The sequence below is a fragment of the Perna viridis genome, chromosome 11, assembly GCF_037379345.1.
Source record: "Perna viridis isolate PV_CMFRI_1.1 ecotype Kerala chromosome 11, ASM3737934v1, whole genome shotgun sequence".
Lineage (NCBI taxonomy): Eukaryota > Metazoa > Mollusca > Bivalvia > Mytilida > Mytilidae > Perna > Perna viridis.
This window is the reverse complement of record NC_142455.1, coordinates 25344069-25371631: the sequence shown is the minus strand read 5'-3', so window position 1 is coordinate 25371631 and position 27563 is coordinate 25344069. Positions and strand designations below refer to the sequence as shown.

The 27563-nt window shown below is 33.2% G+C and overlaps 3 protein-coding genes across 4 annotated transcripts; 2 read left to right on the top strand and 1 right to left on the bottom strand.

Moving 5' to 3' along the window:
* The first annotated feature begins 520 nt into the window (after window positions 1–520).
* On the top strand, window positions 521–8673 carry LOC148603503 (prostaglandin E2 receptor EP2 subtype-like). The gene is made up of 2 exons (XM_088552670.1): window positions 521–1519; window positions 6722–8673. Exons 1-2 carry the CDS (start codon window positions 707–709, stop codon window positions 6989–6991), a joined length of 1083 nt encoding a protein of 360 aa, XP_088408796.1. The 5' UTR covers window positions 521–706; the 3' UTR covers window positions 6992–8673.
* A 665-nt stretch (window positions 8674–9338) lies between these two features.
* On the bottom strand, window positions 9339–18072 carry LOC148603502 (inositol hexakisphosphate kinase 2-like). Of its 2 annotated transcripts, none has more exons than XM_088552671.1 (6): window positions 18010–18072; window positions 15990–16217; window positions 13533–13650; window positions 11975–12066; window positions 11022–11197; window positions 9339–9774 (listed from the first exon to the last, which is right to left on the bottom strand). In XM_088552671.1, exons 2-6 carry the CDS (start codon window positions 16174–16176, stop codon window positions 9352–9354), a joined length of 996 nt encoding a protein of 331 aa, XP_088408797.1. In that variant the 5' UTR covers window positions 16177–16217; window positions 18010–18072; the 3' UTR covers window positions 9339–9351. The 2 variants fall into 2 exon arrangements, with proteins under 2 accessions (XP_088408797.1, XP_088408798.1); XM_088552672.1 differs by lacking the exon at window positions 18010–18072 and adding an exon at window positions 16363–16450.
* LOC148603501 (CD209 antigen-like protein B) lies at window positions 16208–26183 on the top strand. Its single transcript, XM_088552673.1, has 5 exons — window positions 16208–16262; window positions 21342–21430; window positions 22575–22668; window positions 23583–23796; window positions 26046–26183. Exons 1-5 carry the CDS (start codon window positions 16253–16255, stop codon window positions 26053–26055), a joined length of 417 nt encoding a protein of 138 aa, XP_088408799.1. The 5' UTR covers window positions 16208–16252; the 3' UTR covers window positions 26056–26183.
* The last annotated feature ends 1380 nt before the right edge of the window (window positions 26184–27563 follow it).

The following is a 27563-nucleotide window of genomic DNA, read 5'->3' as shown; positions in this document are numbered from 1 at the left end:
TTGGTAACACTATCTTGACATCGGAAATAAAATATTTTTAAGCACCGTATAAGAGTTTTTTTTACTTTGGACAAACAATGGTGGTGCATTTAGTGTTTATATTAAATAATTCATAAGATGGTGAATAAGGCCTCCCTCAATATTAGTGGTATGGTTAAAGAAAATTACATTTTAAATTTAGTCTGTATAAAATCTGTTTTCGAAGCAAGTTCAGAATAAACATACAAAGGTGGTTAGTAAACATTGCATGTTATGATAAAGATGATGCACATATTTGCACATTTGTGAAGATTGTGATGCTTTAAAGTTGCAGTATAAATAAATAAAATATCATAAAATGTCAAAGCAACTAAGCAAAAACATAAATAGCTTTTTCATATTGTGTGTTTTTTCTGAATACTTTATTTTCGACTAGTTTATCAAGATAATTGAACCCTTGATATTGTATCGGTAAAGAGTACATATAATATTGTATGATGATTATAACTGCTCGTGTATACGCATTTAAGCGCTAACATTTTACATTGAAAAATTTTCAGCGCTATTGTAATCACTATAACTTCGGAAGCCATTTATAGATTTCAGCTGTAATGGAAATCGACGAATGCTTGTTCGGAATACATCAGGGGAGGACATCACAATTGGTATATATTCAGATGGTAGTAACTGAACAGTGCATTCTTCTTGACAAGCAGGGAATTCAATAATGGATGCGAATAGCACAGCCTTTCCTCAAAATGAAACATTAATTGAGAAACCAAATATGGCTTTATCAAAGTCTTTAAGCACGTTTGATACAATTTATATATCACTGTTTTTGATATATATTCCGGGAATCGTAACTAACATTATTTGCATTGTTATTCTGAAAATTGAAGAGAGAAAAACTTCAATGCCAACAAATGTTCTTTTACTTTGTCTATGTACAACTGATTTGGTTGCCGTTTGCTTGTCATGCTTCTGGCATTTAAGTGGACGACTTGGTTTAGAAGTAACACATGCATTGTGCGCCGTTAAAGGGTTTCTTCACCCTCTAATGCCACTTTTGACTGGAACAATAAGCCTCTTAATGGCTGTTGATAGAGTAATGGCCTTCTGTCAACCGTTCTTTTACAGAAGGAATATTACTAAAAAAACCTGGATAATCGGATTTAACATTATTCTTTTTCTTTTGTGTTTAATTTCCGTCTTGCCTCATCTAGGATATGGATCAGTGATGACAGAAAGTTACCGAAGAGGGAAGATTACTCGCAGATGTAGCGTTTTTACGTACCAAACTGATCCCAAAAAGAAGGTTTTTCATTCAATATATACTGGTGTTGGACTTTTCCTTATTGTAGGGATCATTGGATGTAACCTTTTAGTAGTTGTGGCTGTCCTTCGCCTGCGGAAACGGACTGTGGCTATCCAAAAGAATAACGACAAACAGCGAATCCCTTCGAAGTCGACAGAGATAAGGTTCGCCGTAATTGTTGGAGTCTTGGCATGCGTGTTCGTGACATGTTGGCTCCCGTATAACGTGAGTATTTTGTCTTAATTCAATATCGATTAGTTTTATTTTGCTTAATTGTTTTGATCCATCTTTTTTGGCATTGTTGTGTTGTAGTATTTGCATACAAATATTTGTTTTCAGTTTACGCGTTGTTTCATATCGTGGTTACTACACTATATCAAAATTAATGAATATAATCGATTATATATTTTCTGTATTTGTATTTTTTAGTCGATCAATCATCAGTGTTTCTGTTTTTTACGCAGAATTAACTTATACAACTTATACATGGGGAGACTCTTTTCATATGTGAAAATATGCAGATATAAATATCTAAAGCGATAACACTATACTCTATGATCATAACTGCATCTGCATTGTTCAAATACGGATTGAATAAAACTAAACCTTTTCTGGTAAAATAAGTTACACAGATAATCGTCTTTTTAAAGGATAAATCAATTATTTACTTTTCTCGTGTTTCTACATTGTACCTTTTGAATGTTGAAAACCTCACAATTTACCCTTTCAAAAACATCATATAACCTCTATCTGTGTATTTGATAGCTCGTTACTAATTCTTATATCGCCTCATTAGACTTTTTTCGGGTTTTCTTATTTCATTATCTCCTCATTCCCTTCCCACCATCTCAAGAATAATCTCCTCAGTGCCTTTATTAATTCATTGGTAAGAATGCTTTTTTTCTCCTTGCTTCACCACCTCACAATTTGTGATTAAATTGTTCGTCACATGACAACTTCATATCTACTTATTCCTTATCTGTCTCTCATTCACATTTATTTATAGCCTTATCTTCTAATTATTACAATCATCATTTTGCGTTCCCGTTCATTAACTCCTTATTTTTACATATTTATTTATCTCCATATTTCAATTTCATCATCTCTGAATTCTACCACCATTAGCCCGTCATTCTAGTTCAACTCCGTTTTCCCGGTTTCGTTGTCTCCTAGATTTTTTTTCCATATTTTCTTAGTCCCATCTGCATTTCCTTTTCCTTGAAAATAAATCTCCTGATTCTACAATCATTTTTTCCTCTTTCCCATTCATAACCTCTCTGTTATAACTCAGTCATTAGGTTCCGTATTTTTTTAATAATATATCTCTGCTTTTTGTTCGTTTTTTTTTTTATTATTTCACATTCAATATTATCTAATTTCATCTGGTTTTTTTTTCAATTTCCCAATCCAACGATTCCCGATATTCATTTAATATTGTTATTCCCATTTACTACCGTTGTCCTTTACCATGTACGTATTTCAAATTTCATTGTAACTTATTTATAATCAGATCGTTTTCCATTTCGCGGTCTTTTGTCCCCATTCATCTAATATTTTTCATTTCTAACTGCATAATTTCGCATTTTTTGATACTGTTAATGTTTTTGGATTGAACGACGATTAATGTTGGAGCTTGAAATTCATATATTCTATCTATCATTATCAACTCAGCTCATTACCTATTCAAAAAGTATACTTCATTGTGCTTGTAGTAGTATTTAAAAGAGAAATGAGGCTTCTTTTTGAAAAGTATTTAAGGTTTTTTTATAAACTACAAAGACTGTTTTTATAAACTGTCGATCTAGTCTACTTTTGTCTTCATGTCTTGTAGTGATTTATTTTGAAGTCGACATCCACTTGTCAATTGACAAACTACCTTCTCTTATCCTTCATTCATTTATTCATTCAATTATTCACTAAAACTCATTTTTAGGAACATCACCATTGAATATTTCCTTTTCCTAGACTTCTTACAATTAGGCATCTGAAAGAAGGTTATGTTGCAACAAGATTGATGTCATCATTACTGAAATTTTATGGTCGTCATCATGAACTTATTGTTTGTTACGGTGTATCCATCTGCACCATGAACACTGATTTGTTCAACGTATCAGTTTTCCTTTTCTCTACCCTGGACTTTTGATGTGCCTTTTTACCAGAGGACGCTTACCCTACCGGTGCAACTGATCCATGCTCCCGGTTTGTAGTGGAGTCCGAGTTGCTCACTTGCTTTTGTTACTTTGTATGTATTATTTTGGTTATTTTATGTTCTTTGATGTGTGTGTCTGTTTTCCATGTAAAGACTTTTTCGCTGGATTGCATTCTTTTGATTTCCAAATTTTGATGTTATTTATTTCTTCAGTAATATGAATCATTTTTATCATCAAAGGGGAATAATTCTATCATTCTATTGCAACTTTGAGCTCAGTTTTCAGCTTCCTCTGACACTTCTTAGACAAATAAAATGTGTCAATTCGTTTTCAATAGACAATAAACTATGTACCCATACAATGTATTATTAAGTTCGTAATTTTTTCTGAGCTTGATTCATTATTTTTTCAATTTACCCAATTCATACCTATCTTAGCATTAAACAATTCACCATGTCATATCCTGTACAGCCCTCAGTTCCAATCGAAACATGATCAATTTTTCACAAGTTTTCTTTTATGCATGTGTTTTATTTCAGTTTATTAAAACTTATATTTATTTCATAATATTTACTTTATATCATTTCAGATTTTAAGTAATTTTAAAATGTACTCTTAAACTATGTTCATTGATTAATTTCAGTGCATCGTTTTAGGCAGAATAATACATCAAATACCATAGCAAATTTACACAGACCAAGTTTGCATTGAGTTCGAATAAATTGCTTAAATTTACATAACTTCTGCAAATATTATGCAAAAATACACTTCACTTGCCAACACCAATTTATTACTTGTAATATTGACAATATCAATGCGGTTTGTTTACATGATTACCAGCAGACATGTTGACATGGGTAATCAAAAGAACTACAATACCAGCGGTAATCAAAAGAATATACATTTGTAACCAATGATATAGAAAATGTACAATAAATCAAAGTAAACGAGCAACACGCACGCTACTAAAAACTAGGAGCATGGACCATTTGCACTGATAGAGAAAGCGTGCTATGCTTTTTCTTTTAAACACCCGTCGAATTTCTCATAAAAAATCACATCCGATGTAGACGAAACAGGAAAGGAAATGTGTGTTACTTTAATTACCGAATAACTTCATTTGTAAATGAATTGTTATATATAAGCCATTTGTTTGATTACTGATCGTAGAAACATCAAAGGAGTGGGTAAATGGATTTCATTCGTAATACAGCTGACATGAAATGGGTGAGGAAATACTTCCGTCTGTTGTCGACTTGAATTTTTGTAATGAAAGTTGATGATTAGCTTTGTTATTGTTATTGGTGTCAAAAGTTTAATAGTGGCACAATAGTTCATTTATAAATTTGGGTCAAAGTTTATGCAAAAAAACAAAACAAAACAAAACAAAACAAAACAAAACAAAACAAGTTCTTAGTGCAGATATACTGTAAAATGCACGAAATATTAAATCAGAGGTAACTAACTCACTATGTTCTATAAGAATGGTTAACACTCGGGCAAAAACCATTTTCTCCACATTCGTTTGCAATTTATTTTGAATTTTTTTATACTGCAAATTTCGATAAATATGATCAATATGATGTAAGAAAATCTGATAATCGTTACTTACCTTCAAAGGCAATGAGGCCGTCCATTGCACGATGCATGAATACTGTGGAGACATAAGTTACGTTGCTTTTGGCGGAATTTACCAAAAATATGAACTGTAAAATACCGATGTAAGGAGACCGGAGACAGTAATTGTAAACGAGACAGAGATTATTCATATGCCGTTAAGGATAAGCGTAGACATGCAACGATGGGTTTGATGGGTTTGACTTTATTAAGTAGGTAGTGAAATCCAAGATGGCAGTGTGTTTCCCTTTTGTTTTTTTAGTGTATGACCTTGTAGTAAAATGTAAAAAAAAAATAGTTAAAAACAGCATTTTAGTACATGTTTAGTGGTTGTTACCCATCATTTTTAGTGCTGGTAATTTTGATGGTATTGTCATTCTTTAATATGTTATTAACCAGCTTTCAGTAACATCGAACGTTCTTTAAGTGGGTCTAAATATGTTTAACATCACCAGAAGATGTTAAAATTTACATTGAATATTTTGGATAACTCGTATAACTTTATGAGCATAAAACTCACAAAACTTTACGAGCATAAAACTCACAAAGTTCAAGATCAAAACAGATTCAGACGCTGAATTACGTAGGCTGTGGGTGATTGTACCTTTATCAAAGGCACGCATAAGCAAATGGTAAGGAGCCTGAATTAAAATAACAAAAGGGGTCTTTTTATCAAAATTAAAAGTAAAAATTAACTGTGGAAAACACAATTTAAAAAAAGTCAAAATATAGTAGTACGGCGTATTGATGTATATCATGTAGTGCTGTACTAGCCTTAGACCAAGACCTAAACATGAATTATTTTTTCTCGTTTTTTCCATCTGGAGAAGTTGTTTGTAATTTCTTAATCCAAAAGCTTTCCCGAGATACTCTTTTACATTTTGACCAGTTTTTATTATGTTTTATGATCGTAACAACAATGTTGTGGAGATCCTCCTGGGTGTGTCCGGTGGATCTAAGATGGCGAGTTAGAGGGAGGTCTTGTTTAAATTTATAGCCACTGCGATGACCATTCATATGCCTGTTGAAAGGTTGTTGTTTCTCCAACTTACTGCATACTACATCGGCACTGGCGAAGGTATATTTTCGATTTTGCAAGTCACGTCGCAAAAAATGGCAAATTCCTTTCCAGTGCAGTAGCTTTTAAACGTATTGGTGTGCGATATCTGGGTACAGGTCTTACATCTTTTATCTCCACATGGTCGACACTGGGCCGTTGTATTTTGTATGGGCTGAGATGAAATCTTTGCTCTTACTAGGGTATCTCTTAGGCTCCTAGGTCTACGGAATGCCAGGACCGGAGCCCCAGGAAAGAGCTTTGAGAGCTTAGGATGTTTTTGAATGTCTTTCCAGTTTGAATGCAGTAATTGAGAGATTTTCCCAAAGGCTGGATGGTATGTAAGCACATAAGGAACCCTTTTGTTCTTCTTCTTAGGTTTGTAATCGATGAGATCTTTACGGCTGACGTTGTTAGCACGTTCAGATCCCCGATCTATATCTGTTGATTTATAGCCACGCGATAACAAATGACCATGGAGTTCATCTAGACGTTGTTGGTGGTATTGTCAGATGAGCAAATAAGCCGAATTCGAAGTGCCTGGCTGTATATATGTTACTCCACACATGCACCTGTCAATAATTTGTCTTTTGTATTTTTCAGGTTTGGGTACTGTACAAACTTCTTAATATTCCAATGGAATACAGCGTGGTGTCTAAAATTCATTTACTAGGCGGCTTCAACTATTCAACCGACCCTTTCGTGTACCTCATAATAAGAAAATCGAACAGGAAATTGCTGACCCGTGTTTTCTGCTGTCTTGGAACACGAAGCAATCTAGACGTTTCAGTTCGAAGTGACTCCACCAACAAAACTTTTGCAACAGCAGCCTCAAGAAGTCATTTTGATTCGACCATTGAAAGCTCAGATTGATGAGTATATGGCAGACAGTAGAGAATCACTGACTACAGAATCAATTGAACAATTTGAACTTTTTGAAGTCTTACATGTACTGTAACGTAGATGATTTCATATATACAGAGTTATGTTGCTACAAGATTGAAGTCATCACGTCAAAATTTGTATGGCTGTCATCATGACATCTTGGATTGTTATGGTCGCTCCATCGATACAATGACGACCGATATACTGCGTCATACTTTTCCTTTCCTCTTTTATCTTCCATGGACGTGAAACTATATAAACAACTCAGTTGGTGTTTCTAGAAAAGCAGAGCAAGCTTACCCTATCGATGGACCTGGTCAGAGTTCGGTTGCTCATTTACTTTTGCATTTTTATGCTTGCTATTTTGTTTAATTCTTTCCTTTGATTTGTGTGTCTACAGTATTACTTTATTTTAGTCGTTTGCCATGGGTTATTTTTTTTTTTGGTATCACTTAGAATCTTCGTTCAGTTGATTTCCATTGTATTGGTAATATCTTAAAAAAACCTAATATTTTATTAGTTCATCGTCCTTTTAGTACGCCACTCTAGTATGCTCTGATTCATATGACTATTGTTATTGATGTGTAATTACTCTTGGCGTACAATGTACTTACAACACAATTTTAAATGTTAGAAAAATATTTAACACTGCCAGAAAAATATCAATCATTCCCGGGGAAGATTTCATAGTCTTGCACGCTTAGCATATTTTTAATAGTATATCTCACCCATCGGTGAGATTTTTAGAAGCTTATAACGCTGAGAAATCTGAGACACTCAAGAGTAGATTTAAAGTTCTCAGGCGAGGCGCTTTCCCGAGTAACAGAATATTGGAATCTTACCCGAGGGTGTCTTAGCATTTTTAGCGCTTCATGATTCTTTTGTGATCAACTTCAATATGTAGAACTCATTGAAAATTTGTTGGTTATTACATGTACAAGATGTCATAATCCTTTTAATGTCACGCATTTTATATCATCCATGAGTTGGAATAACAGGTTCTGTCTCGAGAATAGATTAAAGATCGGGTTATATTTCACTAGTTTGAGAAATTCAAGTTTTTTTCACGAGTGAAAGAAAACCCCATCTTTTATCTTCAACGAGTATAGATAGTAAGTACATGTTTCTTCTGTGAAAACATTTATACTTTGTTCGCTTCTTCTTGAGAGCGCCGCCATTTCCGGAAATAGTATATAGTGACGTCAAATTTACTTCTGCCTTTCTTTTGAATATGTTTACAACACATTTTTAAGACATTTCATTGGTTGGCCGAGCGCGCGTGACCTCGTCTTACACGGGTGGTTTCAACTCGCGAGTTACCATTAACAGAAGAAGACAAAATCTCATATTGCTAAAATAGGAATATTCCTTACGCTTTAGTGAGAAATATGATGCTTAACACAACCGATATTCTGTCTAGTACATAGTCAATATAAATCATATTTCCGATTTTTTAACGTTGTTTTATCAATTTATCAATGATGCCAACATATTAATTTGAAATGGAAATATTACATTGTTCATAGTATGTTCACTCTTAATCTGTCAGTTCTTGGAAATACGGTATTTCAAGTACATCATGCATAATATAATAGTTGTTTTGTTGATAATATATGACGTCATCTGTGAAATATTTTTGCAATAAATTGCTTGCAGTGTTGCATATAGAGCACCCTTTTCTTTCTTGTGTATAAATATATGTTATGCAAATACCAACGTCAATGAAGATCTGCAAATTTTTGTAGGTCACGGTCACGTGGGTTTATGAAAAAAAAGCAAAACCATATTATGGTATCAAATCAATGGACCAATTCAAATATACTTTCTCGTATACATTATTGCGGCGCCGCAGCGTACTCATAAAAAGTCTCGACCAATCAGGAACGTCATGAACATTAACAATCCCAAAAATGCCACAGATTAGGAACGTTAAGCTCAATTGAACAGTAACCAGGAAGCCCAGGTAGAATTTTCGTTCCACAAATTTCTCTAAAATATAGGATCGGCTATGATATTGACCAGGGAACCAGATTTCATCGAACAGACACTCCATTATTCCTGTACAAGTCCAACGGCAGAGCCGTATTTTATTGTGCAAGTTCACAGAAGCAACAGTCAACACGGAGGTATGTCACCCTACTTGACCACATTTTACTAAACCCTACACCCCCCTTTCGCCACACTATCTCCGTCATGTTGTCTGTCTTTGGTTTGGTGCGGTCGGGCTCATTCGTCTGTTTTTTTGGATGATGATTTTGAGAATATGGTTTTAATTTTGTGAGGTGTTTACACATGTTAATATATTTAACGTCATTAGCAACACATTTTAAGAAAGTATATTTACATTTTTATGTAACAAAATTATCCATAACTGCTGCTAAGTTCGTCATTCCAAAATGGATATTTTCCTTTATATGTTGAGGTATAAAATCTAAAGAACAATCATGAACGGGTACTGCCTTTTCCATATCAATCAATCGTACACTGGGGCATAACGTATGACCTTTGTGTACTCCTGTTACGGTATTGCGAACACGTGCATCCACTTTATAGTCATAATAAAAGAAGAGGGATGCTGCCAAAAACACAAAATCTGATTGGCCAGTTATTGCACTATGAATATTTCTAAGATTAGTGGTCAAATCTCGTATATCACTTTTAGAACAGCATTCAAAGAAGTTTTTCAGAACGTTTATGACCTGGTTATCGTTCAACGACATCCCATAATGTTTGTTGTATTTCGTCATCTTGCCATTCTCTTGGTTGCAAAACTGAAATATATCAATTCATGCTGGAGAATAACTATTGAAATTGAACTCACATCTGGAAATGACCCATTCAACTTGACATGCTATTGTTTAGCATAGCTTAAGCAATGAGCATTTTATACCGAAATGGAGAGATAAGGATTCCAATTTATAGTCTCAGATTTTTTTTTAATTATGGTACATTCAGAAAACCATATTCGTTTTAGATAAATGTGTCCATACAAACTGAGTGTTTTTCAGACATGAAGATAGAAAGATATCACAAATTTGGATCACTTAAACATGACATATATCTTTTAAACAAATTTCCTGCAGAATTCCTTCGGTATACAATGATTTGTGTCTTGTTTGAATTATCTTTCTTTATGGGCATCCAATTCATAAAACATCAAACCAGAAGGTACACATATATAAGGGGTCAATCCACCCCTACATACATGTGTCACTTTCAAACTTCGTAGGGATATTTTCATCGAACTATATGCATTTCACAATTGAATGACGGGAATAATTACAAATATTATAGAATAACTGTAATGACCAAACTAATAATGTGTCAGTCAACCATTTAAACTGAATATGCAAAAAGAAAAAAAATATCAATACATGAACACAGCTTCACATTCCAGTCTTCAGCATATGTAAAGGAGAAGTTGCTCTGCGTGCGGTGATATGCTATATATATATATATATATATATATATATATATATATATATAAGGGTCTGAATATTCCCAACCATGTTAGGACTGTCAAATTTGCGAAGCAAATTTTTGTCGTTCCCTCCGCGGGACTCGAACTCGTACCGCTGTGACATCTATGGCAACACCGCCTGCACTAAGTCCAGCGCCCTAGACCACTCGGCCAGCTAGCCTAGGAAATTGTTGGGAATTTTTCAGACCCTTCTATAAGTTTACGTTATCTTCTCTGTATCAATTTGATCCGATGGAGCAGTGTAGTGATTAGAGTCGTCACATTCTGAGACGTTATATATGTGACGACTCTAATCACTACACTGCTCCATCGGATCAAATTGATACAGGGAAGATAACGTCATATATAACTGTCTTAATCACTAAAGAATATTTACATTTTTGTTGGCTATGTTCACGACTTTAAAATCACATGTAGTGATTGATTGACTTACATAAGGTACAGGTATGAATGGTGTGATTAACTCAGTTACTCAGACAAAAAAATTTGGATTTGGTTTTGATGTTAAACTCGCTTTAAATTGATATATATACATACTTGCATTCCACACAACCGGAAGCCCAAAGTACGACTGGTTGAATTATTATTCTTTCTTTCAAGAACCAGACGTTTCTGCTCGTCATCGCATTGTCCATGATAAAATCTTCCTATTTTTATATCTAAGGCACATGGTTTGTCGTAGTATGCAATCAAATTATCTAAAACCAGGAATTCTGAAGTGTCAAGGAAATAAAAATTGTAATATAAGGGGAATTAATCGTCCATAAGGGAAATATCATTAAATTTTGTTTTATATGAGGAGGCTATAATCAAATTTGAAACTCTAAATAATTTTTATATCAAAAGAAAATTTTTGGAGCTTTGGGCCGGAGAAAAATAGCAGGACCTAAATGTCTAAATGTTCTCAAAATAAAAAGGCGGAATAGAAAATTTTATCATACCTCCACCGCCCCCTTCAAATGGTTGCTACTTTCTTACTGTCAAAAGCTGAAGGTTGTTTAACTTTTATATTGCCAGATTATTCAGCATCGTACCCGAAAAAAAGGTCAAACAGAAGTACTGTAGCGTAAGAGAAATGTTATTTTCTTAATATTTTGTAGGTTGAAAAATTGATTGGTTGATAGAAAGACAGTAGTTTAACGTCCTGTGCATTTCAAGATGAGAACGATTATCAAATCAAACAGTCCCTACATTTTACTAGACCGACGTACTGAGTCGAGTTTTTAATGTCCTACCACACAGAAAGAAGGCATATAACCCAGCACAGACACTATATTCTGACTCCATAAAGTGACTACAAATTTATAGCATTTGATATGATCCGATCGGGAAACGATACAATGGTCACTCGTACTGCAAGCAGGCTACCATGAGATGCCCAAGGCAGTTTCAAAATAATGAAATACAAAATAAATTTTTGTTTGTTTGTTGCAGTTATACCTGATTTTTTACTGAAGCATCCCATGCTTATGCTTTATTAAAAAGGATACTCTCTGAGTCTTTGTTCTTCCAAAGAGATCCGCATTGTATATGGTGGGTAAGGCGAGATTTACTCCAATCTTCGGTGTCACTGAATGTGTCCCTGTAAATGAAAAACAGAATATAGTACCGTTTATTCGAAATAATATAAAATTATGAAAACGCAACCTATTAACAAACGGACAAAAACGATTCCAGGAGTGTTTCCACTTTCGAACGACACAACATAACATAAGTTACAAAGGTAAAATCCTGTTCATACTTAAGTAGTATAGGTCGTACTACTAACATGGTTATTAATGGTGTGGCTCCTTTAGCCCTTCAAATTCGAAATTCGTAAGCGATATCTGAAATTTTATTTGAAAAACGCACAAAGGGAATTTCATAAGGAATAACCTCTTAACAAAATTTCAAAAGGAACACAGGAAGGTAGTGCAAAAGAACCCAAAAACAATAGGGTCCTACGCAATGACCACAAAACATATGGTGTTAAGGTGTTAAGGTGTTAAATTTTCGGAAAGATTAAACAAGTTTTACTCAAGTTATCGTAAATAACGTCAACAACGACGATGACAGGCTCATACGTCCGAAAAACAAAACTTAAAAAAAAAATAAATAAATAAATAAATAGCCGTTTTCATATTTACGGAATGCAAGCAATTTTAGCAAAGGACGCAACCCACCAAATACACGAGAACCTGGTTGGCCGCCTCATAGGGGAAAGGAAGAACAGTTAACATTTTTTCTTTGAAACTTAAACTGTTAAACTTCGGTAAGTACTGAAATGATGAAATGATTTTACATAAACTATTTAAAAGTACCCAAGTACTTAGTTTGAATTTGAAGTGTACTTTTGTTCATTGCTCCAACCGAACAGTAAGGTCTCATTAACCACACTTCCAGGTCAAATGGCCACCCGCCCCCCCCCCCAAATGTGGTACCAAAAACACACTGAACCGAGATCTATGCATTGTAAGTGCAATATTTGTGTTTATTATGATTAAAAGTAGTAAAAATTAAGCTGAGAATGTCGTGTTTGTATTTACTACAAAAGTATATGAATATTATTTACATGTGTGAGTAATTTGCCTCCATGCTGTCAGCAGAAAAGGTAAAAATGCGGATTTTCAGTGTAATTATTTATTCAAGTAGATTTTTTGAAGAATTTCAACAATCATCGTATCATTAACATAATGATTTTGAAAGCCTTATTTTCCAAGTTTTACAATGGTTTAGAACTTTAAGATGTCATTTGTCCTGAGAATTCAGTGTGAAACTTTGAAAATTACTTTTTTAACATGCAAAGTAATGGAAACGTTAGAAGTGGTTAGTGAGACCTAAGTCAGTCTGTCGGGTTGGAAAGTTACTTCTCTTTGCTAAAAAATTTTTGAAAAAAAAAACGAATTTAAAGTCGAGAATATGTAAAAGGTCTATTGCGTGTAATTGGTTTACCTGTTGTTGATTGATTGATTGATTGTTGTGTTTTAATGCCACATCACGGCAAGAACATTTAATGAAATGAAAATATTAAAAGCAAGATCAAAATCTCTTCATAAAATAATGGTTTACCTGATGTTAATTTCATTTTTACAGCTAGAGCTATCATGACTATTTAGCATTGATACAGGAACCGATGCATGCAGTTTTGTATTGTTGCCTCGTGTAACACACTTCACGTCAACCTCTCCTGAAAAATAAAATAGACTAACGTCAGTCCAGAAAAATAGTCCAAATAGTTAGAAGGTACAATGGGAGATAAACCACTATATATCTTTTTTTCCTCCCTGTATTGACTAACAAATACCTAAATGATGAAGGGTCACATTTCCTATATTCCATGAATCATATGAACCGAAACCGACATAAGTGTACATGTTACGACGTATATTGTTAGTAACAAGACTCAGGGAATCACTTCCCCCTTTTTGAGAATAAATTCTGTTAAATTTGATGCAACATTTTGGCAACAATTAGTTAATAATGCATATGTGATTTCTGAAATACTAAATATATTTTGTGACCTCAAGTAAACAAATATACGCGAATATTTTTTCACAATAATTTAACTACTAACAATGTTCTGACTTATTTTATGCTTTTCCTTTTTTCATGTTACTCTCTTTGGTAGATTTAAGATTGTCGTAAATTGACATTTGTTTCTTCCGATTTCCAGCCATTTGTTTTTTGTTTTGCATACACGTAAACTAGTACGTACGTATTTGAAGAAAACTCTTAATATATGATAATAATGCCTATGTATTCTATCTCATTAAGTAGCTGTCTTTGTAAGAATCATGCAAAATCTGAAAAATGTGATACACCCTAAAAAAAGCTACATATTTTTATTTTTGTGATTAAGTTTTTTATGGGTCTATACTATGAAATGTGTAATTATTCATTCAAATCTGCCTGCTCTTAGGAGATAATCAACATTGAAAATCCAGTAGATTCTATTGTATTTGAGCGTCATTTACAGAGTTATCTCCCTTAATTTTGAAATCTACAGTGCATTCTATACCATTTTTATCTCCTAAGAGCATGGGTTATATGAAAAACCACATGTTAATTTCTGTTTACTATGACATTTCAAACAAAGTATCAAAAAGAAAAAAAATTGTAGGCTTTTTACCCATGAAGCACATTTTGCATGATCCTTAGCTGGAGTGCTACTTAATACTTTAGAAGTGAAAATCATAAGCCGACTAAATCTTTGTAAAAGTGAAACTTGTAGTGTAATTGTTTTTTTTACTGAAATAATGACGCACGTTTGGTATTTCTGCGTCATTTTGAATAATACCATTCCTTCCCATGTATATTGTATATTTGTATGTGTGTAGAAAGTGAGAAGTTACAAACTGAATATTCTCTGTCGCCCTCTGTTATGCTATTCATAGAAGTAAACTTTATTTGTTAACTCAACCAAAGCGAACACAGAGAACTGCTTTTATCATTCATCCAACAGTCATACGAATATATATTGTAGGTCCTTTAGATATAATTGTAATAAGAAAGTGCTTACATAATCAACGATATAATTATGTCATTTCTGATTATTACAATAACGTGTAAATGCATTTACATGTATATGCATGTAATTCAATTTATTATAGCTTAAAATGAAGCCAAGACACCAGACATCACTGAACACAGTTCTGTCAATATCAATCAACGCTGATCACTAGCAAGTTGATTGTACACCAAAATGAAGTATATGAATCATGTACATGCAGGTATATACGCTATCTTATTGATTTTACATGTATGTGAATACAACAGATGGTGTTATTATATTCATGGTTTATAAACTTTGCAAATCCAATGGCTTTATCAATTTCCTTTTTAGTCATCACTACATGTATTTATTTGGGGAATTCTTTTTAACTACGTTTAGCTTGTGCGATAAATAAAACTGTCTATTCCTGACTGGACAATGGGGTTATCTTCCGTTCAATTTTCATGTGTCAGGTACATTGTACATGTTACAAAGGCAGACAAAGATGTTTGAAAACCTTGGGAGAGTGAAACTATGTATATATACATGTAATATGTTACAGCGGAAAATATTCAGGAAGCAATAATAGCATTCATAGCTATCATAGTTAAATGAGTTATTAAAACAATTCGTTATCTATCTTAGTATCAACATGGCAGTATAATATCTATTTCCATGGTATCAATAACACAAGTGAATATAATACATATTTTATCACATTTCAGCGCACCCCCTCTCTGTGAATCTCTAAATCCTCAACTGATTTATCTCTGTGAAAATGATACGTAATATTTTGGTACGCCGTAAAAATGTACACCATAAAAGGGTCTGCTAATCACATGTCAAGGTAAAATATATCATAAAAAAAGACTGATCTGCTACATGTTAGTCCTCATTATATACATGTACTTGTACATTATCAAATGTAGTTTAAGTCAATGTGATATTGATCTCTCAAAAAAAAATCAATACTACTACATGTATATAATCTACAAGTTAACTTGAGTGGAAATATACATTCTACATGTACTTACCCCTATAACATGGTACATATGGCTTTAACAACTCCGGTACATTGTTGTAGAATATCCTCTCGGACTCCTCGCACGGTTTACAAATCAAATTTTCTGTCAATAGCAAAATGCACTTGTGTCCACCAACCTGGTGTTTGAAAGTTTGACATATAATGTCATTAGTACCAGCCGACCCGAGAGAATCCATATCCGCTGTGATACATTAAATCTGGGTTTATCTCCCTTCAACTAGAAAGAATGGAAGCTTTTTCTAAGTATTTATAATGGTAATCGGTTAGTATGTATAGTCAATCATTCCTGTCGATTCACGGTCAGTAGATCAGAGAAATTAACCCATTACACACTAGTGGACATTTTAATGTATAAACCTCACCTGGCTGTTAGTCAATACACAAACTAACTAGACTGAGTTGACATATTTACAGTATTTATACAAAATCCCACACGTACTCCCGAGAGGAAAGATTACAAGTTTGAATGTAGTGAGATAAAATCAGTTTTTTTCGCTTGTGATTTTCTATCTTTAGGGTTATAATCTATTGGCAGTTGTTATCTTCTTCTAGTTATATACAAATCGATCGAAAATCAGGAGACTCCGAGACATACGTTTTTGTAGGCAAAAAAGAAACTATAACTTTTCTTGTAGCTGGATAATGTAAAAAAATGTTAGTAAATGAATGCTGCGGACAGGTATCAAAAAGTGCTTTAGTTTTCGAGTTTAATGGGCCTAGAGGGTATACGGCTATATCATATGTCACTGGCAAGATAAATAAATGTATTTTTTGAATATCGTTGTTATCAAACTGAAAAAAAGGTAAAGTTTTCTGCTACTTTGCATTAATTAGAGGAGAAGTCAAGGATCAATCGACCCCAATACACTTTGATAAGTAACTTAAGTGAAATCGTTTATTGTAGGTATTGGAAAATAAGTAACATGCAAAGATCACATGTATAGAATTTCAAAAATATGAAAAAGAACTTTCTTGCGACAAAAGTTGACTATTTATACTTTACCACTTTTAAGTTAGAAAAGAATGACATTCAAAAACTACACTGATTTATCTATTCATTGACATATGTATAGCCGTATACCCTCTAGGCTCATTAAAGTTCGAAAAATCCTTAGACGTCCGCTGCTCTAATTCTCGTTATATTATATGATGTCATTATAGTTTCGCAAATACATGTAGAAGTTTCAAATAGTTTTAATAGAAGAATTGAAGATATACATGTAATAATCTATCACTTCCGGTTATTATGCATGTATGTAAATATACATATGTACACAAAAATGTATAGCATGTACATGTATAGTAGATGTTTTGAAAGAAGGGAATTCAAAATTATTCAGACAATATCAAATTAAAACTTAAACAATGATAAAAGATTGTTGAGTCAGTTTTATATGTACGTACATTTGCATATGAACATTCTTTTCCCAAGTTAAATGAAATATTCTTGTTTCGTTGACTACTTTGATTTGGATTTCATAAGACTAAATGACTATTCAAGCGAATATTTCAAACATAATTCATAAATCAAATTAGATTTTATTTTTGGTTTTTGAATAATGAATATTAAAAAAGATGTAATGAATACAGTGAAACCTATCTAAACGGAACCCTGAATAATCCGAAAACTTGTATAAACCAGACACTTCTTGAAGTCCCTTTGTATCAATTTTAATATATTTTAACCTGGGGTAAACCGAACAAGTTTAAAGTCCGAAAGGGGTTCGGTTTACACAGGTTTCATTGTAATATGCGTTTTTCACAATACTGACATACACCTTAGAATGTAATTTCGGCACTATTAGTGCGAGATGCCTCTGTATGTAGTAATTAAAGAATGATGATGATGAAACTCCGCTATAAGTTACCATAACGCTAGTGGTACAGATACTCGAATCTACCATGGAGCTAAATTTGCTAATTGGTGGCCAGAGGAAAAGATTTCCGTGGGTGAACCTGTGGAAGGATCATTACTGCATTTCGAGCATCTTAACTTAGCGTTTAGTCACCTTGGAGCATGAACTCTGTGCTGTTCTTTGTCTTTCTTTCTTCTTATTCATTGGAGCCTGCGTGATTTTAGTTAGATTTGCAATTGATCAAACATGTCATGAGTTAACTTTTAGAAAATTTTACCCTGAAGCCAACGATACGTACATCGCAATGTAATGTTCTTTACAGAAGACAAACTCAGAACAAATAAACTTAAAAATTGCTTCATAAATAATTAACACTCAACAAATACATGTAATAAAGATATTCATTAAAATATAAAAACTGTTACATGTTATACAACCGTATGTTAAAGTTCCCTAGACATATATATCTTATCAAGAAAATGGTAGTTTTCATAACAAGAAATAACAGACACTTGTCTAGAATTTATTTAATTAAATTTGTACCGAAATTTACGATAAAACACACATTCATTCAAAAATGTCAAATAAATTTGATTGAATTGCAGATACAATGTAATGGTTCTATGCACTTATTTAGTCAAAGTTTTCACGAAAAACATGCATCAGAATCTATAGTGAATCGGACAAAATAGGAAAGTGAATTGTACTACACCTTTTAGCAGAAATAAAATAATCATCAGAACGGATTCTGTTTTAATTGATTTAAATATAGTAATAAAGCTTGTCTTTGATGTATAGGTACGTACCACAAGGCAAACATTACCTTCTGAATAATGAAAACTCAATCAATTTTAATGACAATCTGATAAATAATTAGCAATTTCTTTAAAGCCCAGAAATTAAATTCGTTCTCTTACTACTTGTTTATGCCATGTTTCAGAAAAGTAATTAGCAACTTCAACAAGCGAGCCAGATTATATAGATATATATGTAACTTATGGTAAAGAAAACGAGAAAAAGTGGCATTTATTTCTGGTAGACATTAGTCATGCATAAATACAGATTTACTTGTTTTTTAACTATTCAACATCTTTCTACGAATTTATTTCTATTAGTTTATGGAGCACAAAGATATTTTAACTTTCAAAACATCAAAATGGCGGGTATCACAGATTTTAAGGATGCGTCTTCTTTAATTGAATGTGCAATGGTCATGCAAAACTCCTGTTGCTTGATAACTTATGAAAGAGCTAAATCCATCTGTATGTGTGGTCCGGGTTGTTTCGTGCCATTTGTGAAATCTAATGGATCCGTTACTTTACAAAAATCATCGGGTAAAGTATTTTTTAATGTACACGTAGATCATAACATATGTTTAAATTTGTATATTGTATTTTTACCGAGCGAAATGTATTACAAGTACATGTAGATATAATATTTGAGTTACATGTATATAAAATGGAGACGTGTGAATCATAACATGCCTGTGAATTTTTCACATCCAGTACAACAGATCCTATGATCTAGAGGAGTGAATCGTGGTAAATTAAAAAGTACAAAGACCAGACATGGAAAGCAGACATACACAACAAAGAAAATAAAGTAACTAAATTCATACATACAAAGTAACAAAAACAACCATCAGATTGGCAAAATGCTTTTGTCACACCACTGTTCAAAAAAGGCGGTCGGGGTAAACCATCTAATTACAGGCCAGTATCTTTAAAACCTATCTGCTATAAATTACTAGAGCACATAATATTTAGCATCGTTATGAAACACCTTGGTGCCAATAAGATCTTAATAGATACGCAACATGGATTAAGGAAATCTCATTCATGTGAATCACAGCTCTAACTAACAGTCGACGACCTTGCTTCAAGCCTGAACAAAAACCAACAGGTGGACGGGATACTTTTGGAGTTTAGTAAAGCTTTTGATAACCTCTCTCACCAACGATTATTGACAAAGATCCAGCACTACGGTATCAGAGATAAACTCAATATCTGGATAAGAGATTTCCTAGAAGAACGAAAAAAAGAGGTTGTACTAGAGGGCAAACATCCAGCATCATCAGATGTCACATCAGGTGTCCCTCAAGGAACTTGCCTTGGCCGCTATTGTTCCTTCTCGTTATAAATGACATGCCAGAGAACGTATCATCAACAGCGAGACTTTTTCCAGACGACTGCCTCTTATACCGGAACGTGAAAAACATGGAGGATGCAAAGCAACTGCAACACGATCTTGACACTCTGCAAAGATGGGAACGCACCTGGCTGATGGAATATAATCCCGATAAATATGAGGTCATAAATATCACCAAGAGGTCATATGTACGTTTCGACTACAACATCCATGGCAAGTTTTTTACTCATGTACCACATGCCAAATACCTGGGACTTACATTTAGCACCAACCTGAGTTGGAATAAACACATAGATAACATAACAAAGAAAGCCATTCCACCTGTGCTTTTCTGCGACGAAACATCAGCAGTTGTAGCAAGCAAGTCAAAGCCCAGTGTTATACTACATTAGTGAGACCAAATGTAGAATATGCTGCCACAGTATGGGACCCTCACACAAAACAGAACACCAACAAACTGGAACAAGAACAGAAAAGAGCAGCACGTTTTGTGAATGGGGACTACTCAACCTACAGTAGTGTCAGTAAGATGATATCAGACCTCAAATGGCCGTCATTACAATATAGACAACAAAACATGATAGCAATAATGATGTACAGGATTGTCAACCATCTGATTGCAATTCCATCGCAACAATACCTCACACCAGTCATTACCTCCACAACCAGAGGCCAGTCAATGAGGTTAATCATACCCCACTCAAAAATCAAGACGCATCAGTATGCCTTCTTCCTCTTAGCCATCAGGAAATGGAATGCCTAGTTTTACCCACACTAGAAGTGGGAATCCTGACAGCAGAGTAGACGAACTTCGATTTTAACTGTATCTACAGATTCTTTTAAATGTACAGGCCTTTGTCACTGTATGTAAATAGTGTACATAGCCAAGTTCGACAATACTCAGACATTTGAAGGATGAACTTTATAGGAAGAAGAAGAAAAAAAAGCTAATGAGCAAATTGGACTCCACTAAAAACTGGGAGCATGGACCAGGTGCACCGGTAGGGTAAGCACCTGGTAATCAACATTTATGTTACAACAGAATGATTCTTTTTTCATGATTTCAAAAAAAAAGAAAGAAAAAAAAAAGAAAAAAAAATGTTATGCAATGCATTCGAGCAGCGGCAGAAAAATAAAACAAGAAAGGGTTCGGCAATATTATTTCATGTGTCGAAGTAATCCATGGTAGTCAAGTAAATTTAGATTTTCTTCCAGCTTCTTATTTAATGTACATGTATATGTATATTATTTTCAGAGTATTGTCCGTCAGAATTTGATATACCTGAATATTAGTTCCAAGGCATTGTTCGTCAGAATTTGATGTACATGTATATTAGTTTCAGGGTATTGTCCGTCAGAATTTGTGAAGAATCTTGATAATTGTTTCATCTTTGATTTCTCTCCGAAATTATGGAACGAAGCAACGGTAAGTTTAGTCCATACGTGATACTAATTAAGTACACCTCTGTCTTGAAACCAGACAGAAGCTTATGAGTAGTGATTCATACTTTTCCTAATTCAAATTTTGTTTTGATATTCGAAAATTGTACAAATGTATGTCGCCCACGAGAGATTTGTTATGTTCTACTACAAAAATGGTATCATGGGAACATTTTCCGCCAGAATTTTTATACTTCTACCAGTCAAAATATGTCACGATGTATTATAGCAGATCCAAGTACATGTAGATACATGTAGGAAGAGTTGTTTTAGTACCTACAAATGTGTTTGAATAGCTTCATTAATAATCTTGAGATATGGCGAATAACTCCGTGCCTGGTTTTTAGACAGAATCATACTTAATTAGTTAATACATTAACATAATAGCGTTATAACGTTATGTTTGCTTTCCATAGAAATGATCTTTAACTTGCTAAAGACTTATTAATATCAAGTTGAAGTTTATACTAGAAGATCTTTTCAGGATATTTTATTATATTGGACAAACAACGCATGTTCTATGAATTGATGGTCGTGAACGTATCATATTTGACACTTCATATTAAGGAGGTAGACCTAGGGTAAGGGACATAACTTTTGAAATCAGTGATATGTTTGTATCATATTCAATTTCACCAAAGCCTATCAAGCTTTCATTTGAAGCAAAATGAAATCAGTCCAAGTTACTTTGATGCAAATAGTTAATAAAAATGTTCCAATAATTTGTAAGAGTTGTACCCTTACCCAATGTCTACCTCTTGAATCAGGTCATTAAACATCAAATTCCACCTGTGTACTGGCAGCACATTCTTGGACCAGTAATTTTTGCGTCAGTGGCTGAGTTCTATTTAGGGAAAGCGAACAAGTGACTAAAACTTGAGCCGATGGAATGTTTGAAGTAATAGATTGCCATGAAAATCAATAAAACAACTCATTCTTATGTCAATTTCAAGATGAAGGTAAAACATAATTTTGAGTTCATATAAACTATATGACGTACATGCACTGTTTATTCTATAGCGTTAACTTCCATTGTAGCAATATGCAATAAATTATATATACGGGTATGGCTATTCTGTTAATGTATCAACATGAAACCAGTAACTCGTCATTTTCTTATTTTAATTTAGGACACTTGCTTAAACAGGAGCACGATATTAGTTGAACCTAAGTCAATTCAAGATATTTCCTTTGTAAAGCAACGGTCAATAGCATATAACCATGGTACGTGATCTGATTATTACAACTTAGGAATAAATTTTATATACAACTGTGATCGATATTTAAATTTTCCAGGATTACTTTTTTATTCTAAGTTATCAGAAGTCTGATTGTGTAAATCTAAAGGCAAATGTTGTTAAAAGGGAAATCAACAAAGCCAGAATTTCTGGAAACAATAAAGAAAACAAAAACAAAAATGATAATAATAAAAAGGAATTACAAAACAATACATCAACAATAAAAAAATAAATAAAACAAACAAACAACAACACACAAAAATCAACACCCAAAAGCAAAGGCACGAACAAAAAAAAAAAAAGTAAGATAAAAAATGTTATCCCTCAAATAAAAATCGTCATTTTATCAACCGATGAAAGTTACTGTGATACTTTCTGTTCATTATTTGATACCATTTATGTGTTGGAGTAATGTGGTAAAGAGAGAAATGACAGATGATATTTTACTAACCTCTTATCCAAAGTGTCAGAAGTGACAGATCTACAAAAAATAACAATCTTGAACTGTCATAGAAATGTTCTAAACATGTCCTTGAACTTTTCTGCTGACGGATTTATGTCAATTTTTGTGAGAGAATGGAACAAATCTCGTCTGAACTGTTTAAGTTGAACTAAATCAAGTTTACAATTCTACACACATAAGTGCATTGAAACCTCTTTTTAGGATAGCTTCTGATCATGAAAAAGTCATTAATTTGAAGAATTTCATTTCATATGTAATTTTCATGGGACCATTTATTTTGCAGGCATTTCAGCTACAAATATCCGTGTTAATGTTTTCGAAATACAGTACAAATTATAATTTTTATTTTCTATATTGTATTGTATTGATTTTTGTTTAATAAATGATTCATCATATTAATTGTTCCATTTTTTTGGTTCCGTTTATCATTACCATAGGATTTTGGTTAGGTGGCATTAATCCTGTTGGTTCCATTACGGGTTGGATATGGGGAACCAGTTATGAAGCTATAGAAACTGCCGACTGGGGACCTGGACAACCCGAATTACCGCTGGAAAAGACCTGTATGCGTATTAGGGCGAAAGGGGAATTCTTCTGGAGGTCAACCTACTGCACTAACGAGAAGAAGAGAACGTTCATTTGTCAGCGGCCGTAAGTATTTTAACTAAGACGGTATTAAAAATTAATATCAATAAATTATTTAACATTAATTATATGTAATATGAAAAATGGGTATATCAAAAAGTTTAAGATCGCATGTTTATCGGAAACAAAATAGTGAATCAATGTCTCTAGACACGAAGAATATTTCTTATCTAATGGTAATAAGAGTAACACGGATTCAATCCATATATTACACAATGACGATTCTCTGATACAAGAATCCTCTGTTCTACTATACATTTATATTTAATATGCATCTCATCAAATTTATCACAAATTTGTTAGGGTGACGTTCAGTTCGACAACCGGAAGTGCGTTTAGGACTCAAAATATGACCCGTCATAACCAGTGACCTTTGTCCGGTCTTTTTCGATGCAATTTGCTACTTAAAAAATGACGCTGAAATGACTTGTCATCTTAATTAATAAATAGTTCTAAATCTTAGCGACCATTTTTTAAAATTATTTTTACACTGCAATAAAACAGAACTGTTTTAGTCCTTCAATTTCTTTTTAAACCTTATTTTTGCACCAGGAAGTAATAATCCAACGTAATATAAGCATCATATGCTTTTTCTCGAATAAGGTAGACAAATATTCCCTTCCGGATTTATTAAAATTTGGCACATTAAAGTTTATAGTTTTGGCTATTATTTCATATTTGAAGAAATAAATAATGGGTTTTCAACTGACTTTGGAGTCCTAGACAATTTCAAAATCTGTTGATGCATGTCGAGGTTGTTAACGATATGTACAGCGAATGCATGATTTAGCTTTGAAAATGATATGTCGATATTTATTAAGTTGTGGTTGCTATTAAACGCAGTCACAATACCAAACATTTTGAAATATTTACCCATAATAACAGCAAGATTCTGTCAATTTTGTAGGCTTTGCACATAAAGGATATTGTAAAAGTCGTACAGTCCGTTCAGTCGCATAACGGTACAAAAAAAAAAAAAAAAAAAAAAAAAAAAAATAGTGTTTACATTGAGATATTGAGTGTCACAATGAACGACGAAAGGTTGTTGTTTTGAAGACGGATACATTTCCGTTAATAAAAAGATTTTAAATAAGGTACAAAAATGTTCTTTCCTAGAAATCATCGTATTTAGGCTTATCAAAACTCTCAAATCATAGAAAATACCAATTACTTGACTGAAGAAACTTTTCGGTTTTTACCAAGCGTACTAATAACTATGCATTTGAAAGAAAGAAAATTCACTAAAAAATAATTTCTACCAATTTACCTATAGTACGTGGGTTGAGATCAACACCCCCCCCCCCACGGTGCACCCCTAACTCATCAACCAAAATATGATTTTCAGGTACCCTTATACCTCCCAAAGCCATTTATATATATATATAAATTCTGAGAGACGTTGTATATATATATATATATATATATATATATATATATAAGGGTCTGAAAAATTCCCAACCATGTTGTTAGAACTGTCAAATTTGCTTCGCAAATTTTTGGTCGTTCCCACCGCGGGACTCGTACCGCTTTTTTGGCTTTTTAGCCCTGTAGGATACAAATATAGGCTTATACTGGAAAAGAATCCGAGAATATTTTTTGGCGACAAATTTATTTTGAAATGGGAGGTACAAAGGTACCTAAAAATCACCATAGAGGGGGTTGCACGGTTGACTCTCCCAGCCCATAGTCTACTATTGGTTTCTTACCTGATGGCATTTTAGCTGAAATGCGTTGTGAATGAAACGAGAAGAGGAATAATATTTTTATGAAATAGTAACAGCTTCTGAATTTGCGAAAAACAAGATTCGTCGTACAGTACGGATAACACCACCCCTCAGCAACCAGCTGTGGTTAGATGTTTCCGGTTCTCCAACTGTTTGAATGGAACATATGACGTAGAATATTTTGTGTGTATGACGTCATAACTTGTGGCTTGTGCATTTACGTTTTTTTTTTTAATTTAAATATTGATCGCAGGTCTGTCTTACCTTTAACTGAGACAGTTTCATATAGTTTTTCCTACAACCAGTTGAAAGGAATAAAAGTTCCGTGAAATTTAACTCCGCCAAACAATTTCCACACATTATTTGAAACAGATCCTAATATAGGAGTCCTAAATATAATTTTTACAGGAGACAATATTTTTAAGTCTAAAATTATCCTTTGAAAAAAATTATGACCTGTGTATACTTACAACATGTTTTAAGATTTCTTCTCATAAAGATGCTACATTTATGTTTTGCTTCATATTTCAGAACATTATGAATAAACTACGTGTCTTCAGCGAAAGTTTCTATCAACAATGTTGTGGATGTGAATATATATATATATATATATATATATGGACTATTGTTTTATCAGTTATATACCATTTTGCTAACTGCAATATCATTTTTTAGGCTTGTTTGTGTTTTATCCTGAACGTTTTATGGTATAAAAATGATGAAATTCATTGTTAAGTTTTGTTTTTATTTTGATTTACAGTAATATAATGTATTGAATTGGAGCAAGATACATCGATTAAATATACCTCCTGAAAAGTAGAGAGATATTAAAAGTACTATTCTATATAATTTTCAGTCATTTACAATAGCGGAAGTAGTTCATAAGGCACAAAACCCGCTAGAACAATCAATGCGTTTGTTTGGGGTCTCTATACACTTTATGATAAAGTAACAATATATAGTCATATATAATGAGAATGGATATAGCGAGAATTTCATATTGAAAACAACCCCCCCCCCGTGATTAAATATGTCAGCTCAAGGCTACCTATGGTTTTAATGAATGACAAGGAAACCATCACACCACGGACAGGGTGCAGATGGCGCCAAAACCTATACATTCATATCACTAAAAATCAACTGCATCAAAAACTATAACTCTTTTCCAAGTACAAAGTTTATGTACACTCTGTGTAATTTTATCTCAAAAGTGTAACAACCGATAGATAAGCATTAAGTAAAATGTGGGTTTTTTTTACATGCAAGAATTGCCACTGTCTGATTTGTTTTTATAACAACTGCAACTTAAATATTCAATTGATTTGTTATCCCCGTGTGTAGATTAAACTTCGGTCTTACATTTTTAAAGTATGTATTTGACTGATATTTGAAGTAGTTCTGATGTTTCATAGGATCGTATTTAAGGATGTGCAATATCCGTTGATTAATCACCCCCCCTCCCCAAAAAAAACCAAAAAAAAAAAAAAAACAAACAAACAAACAAACAAACAAACAAACAAAAAAAAAAAAAACAAAAACAAAAAAACAAAACAAAATAAAACCAAAAAAAATCATCAGTCGAAGATATCACAGGAGAAGAATTGAACGAAGGGTGTTATGACCAATTGCTATTCAGAATACACAATTAACACATTTATGTCAAAGGTTTAAGTTTTATTTTTGTATCCAATGAATATTGAAAGCTTTCACGAATTTATTTTTGCATAACTTTAGAAGTTCAAGTTCATATATTTATATAGGCAAACTTCACAGTGTTTGTTGTATCCTTTATCTCAAGTTTTTGGGGGTGATGCGATGTGAAAATTCCCAAAGGTAAGATTGTGTAAAAATAATACGTCATCTCTATAGCGGAGACTCAGATTAAAGGACCTAGCTAAACTATCTTTCTTTTTTTGGATCAGATCGGCTTTAAAGTCAGCAACATATGAGTAAAGGAAAAGGACATCAAGTTAAGAAGCACAATTTGTTCATAGGAATGCTAACTGTCTGTTGAATAACGCGTTCACCATACTGGACACATTTGTTGTC

Coding starts and splice junctions, on each gene's coding strand:
- LOC148603503 (XM_088552670.1), top strand. CDS start 707: ATGGATGCGAATAGCACAGCCTTTCCTCAAAATGAAACATTAATTGAG. Junction 1,520..6,721: donor CATGTTGGCTCCCGTATAAC/GTGAGTATTTTG, acceptor TGTATTTTTCAG/GTTTGGGTACTGTACAAACT.
- LOC148603502 (XM_088552671.1), bottom strand. CDS start 16,176: ATGGATTCTCTCGGGTCGGCTGGTACTAATGACATTATATGTCAAACT. Junction 13,651..15,989: donor ATATGTACCATGTTATAGGG/GTAAGTACATGT, acceptor TTTATTTTTCAG/GAGAGGTTGACGTGAAGTGT. Junction 9,775..11,021: donor TCCGGTTGTGTGGAATGCAA/GTATGTATATAT, acceptor GATATATTTCAG/TTTTGCAACCAAGAGAATGG.
- LOC148603501 (XM_088552673.1), top strand. Junction 21,431..22,574: donor AATTATGGAACGAAGCAACG/GTAAGTTTAGTC, acceptor ATTTTAATTTAG/GACACTTGCTTAAACAGGAG. Junction 22,669..23,582: donor GTCAATAGCATATAACCATG/GTACGTGATCTG, acceptor TCATTACCATAG/GATTTTGGTTAGGTGGCATT.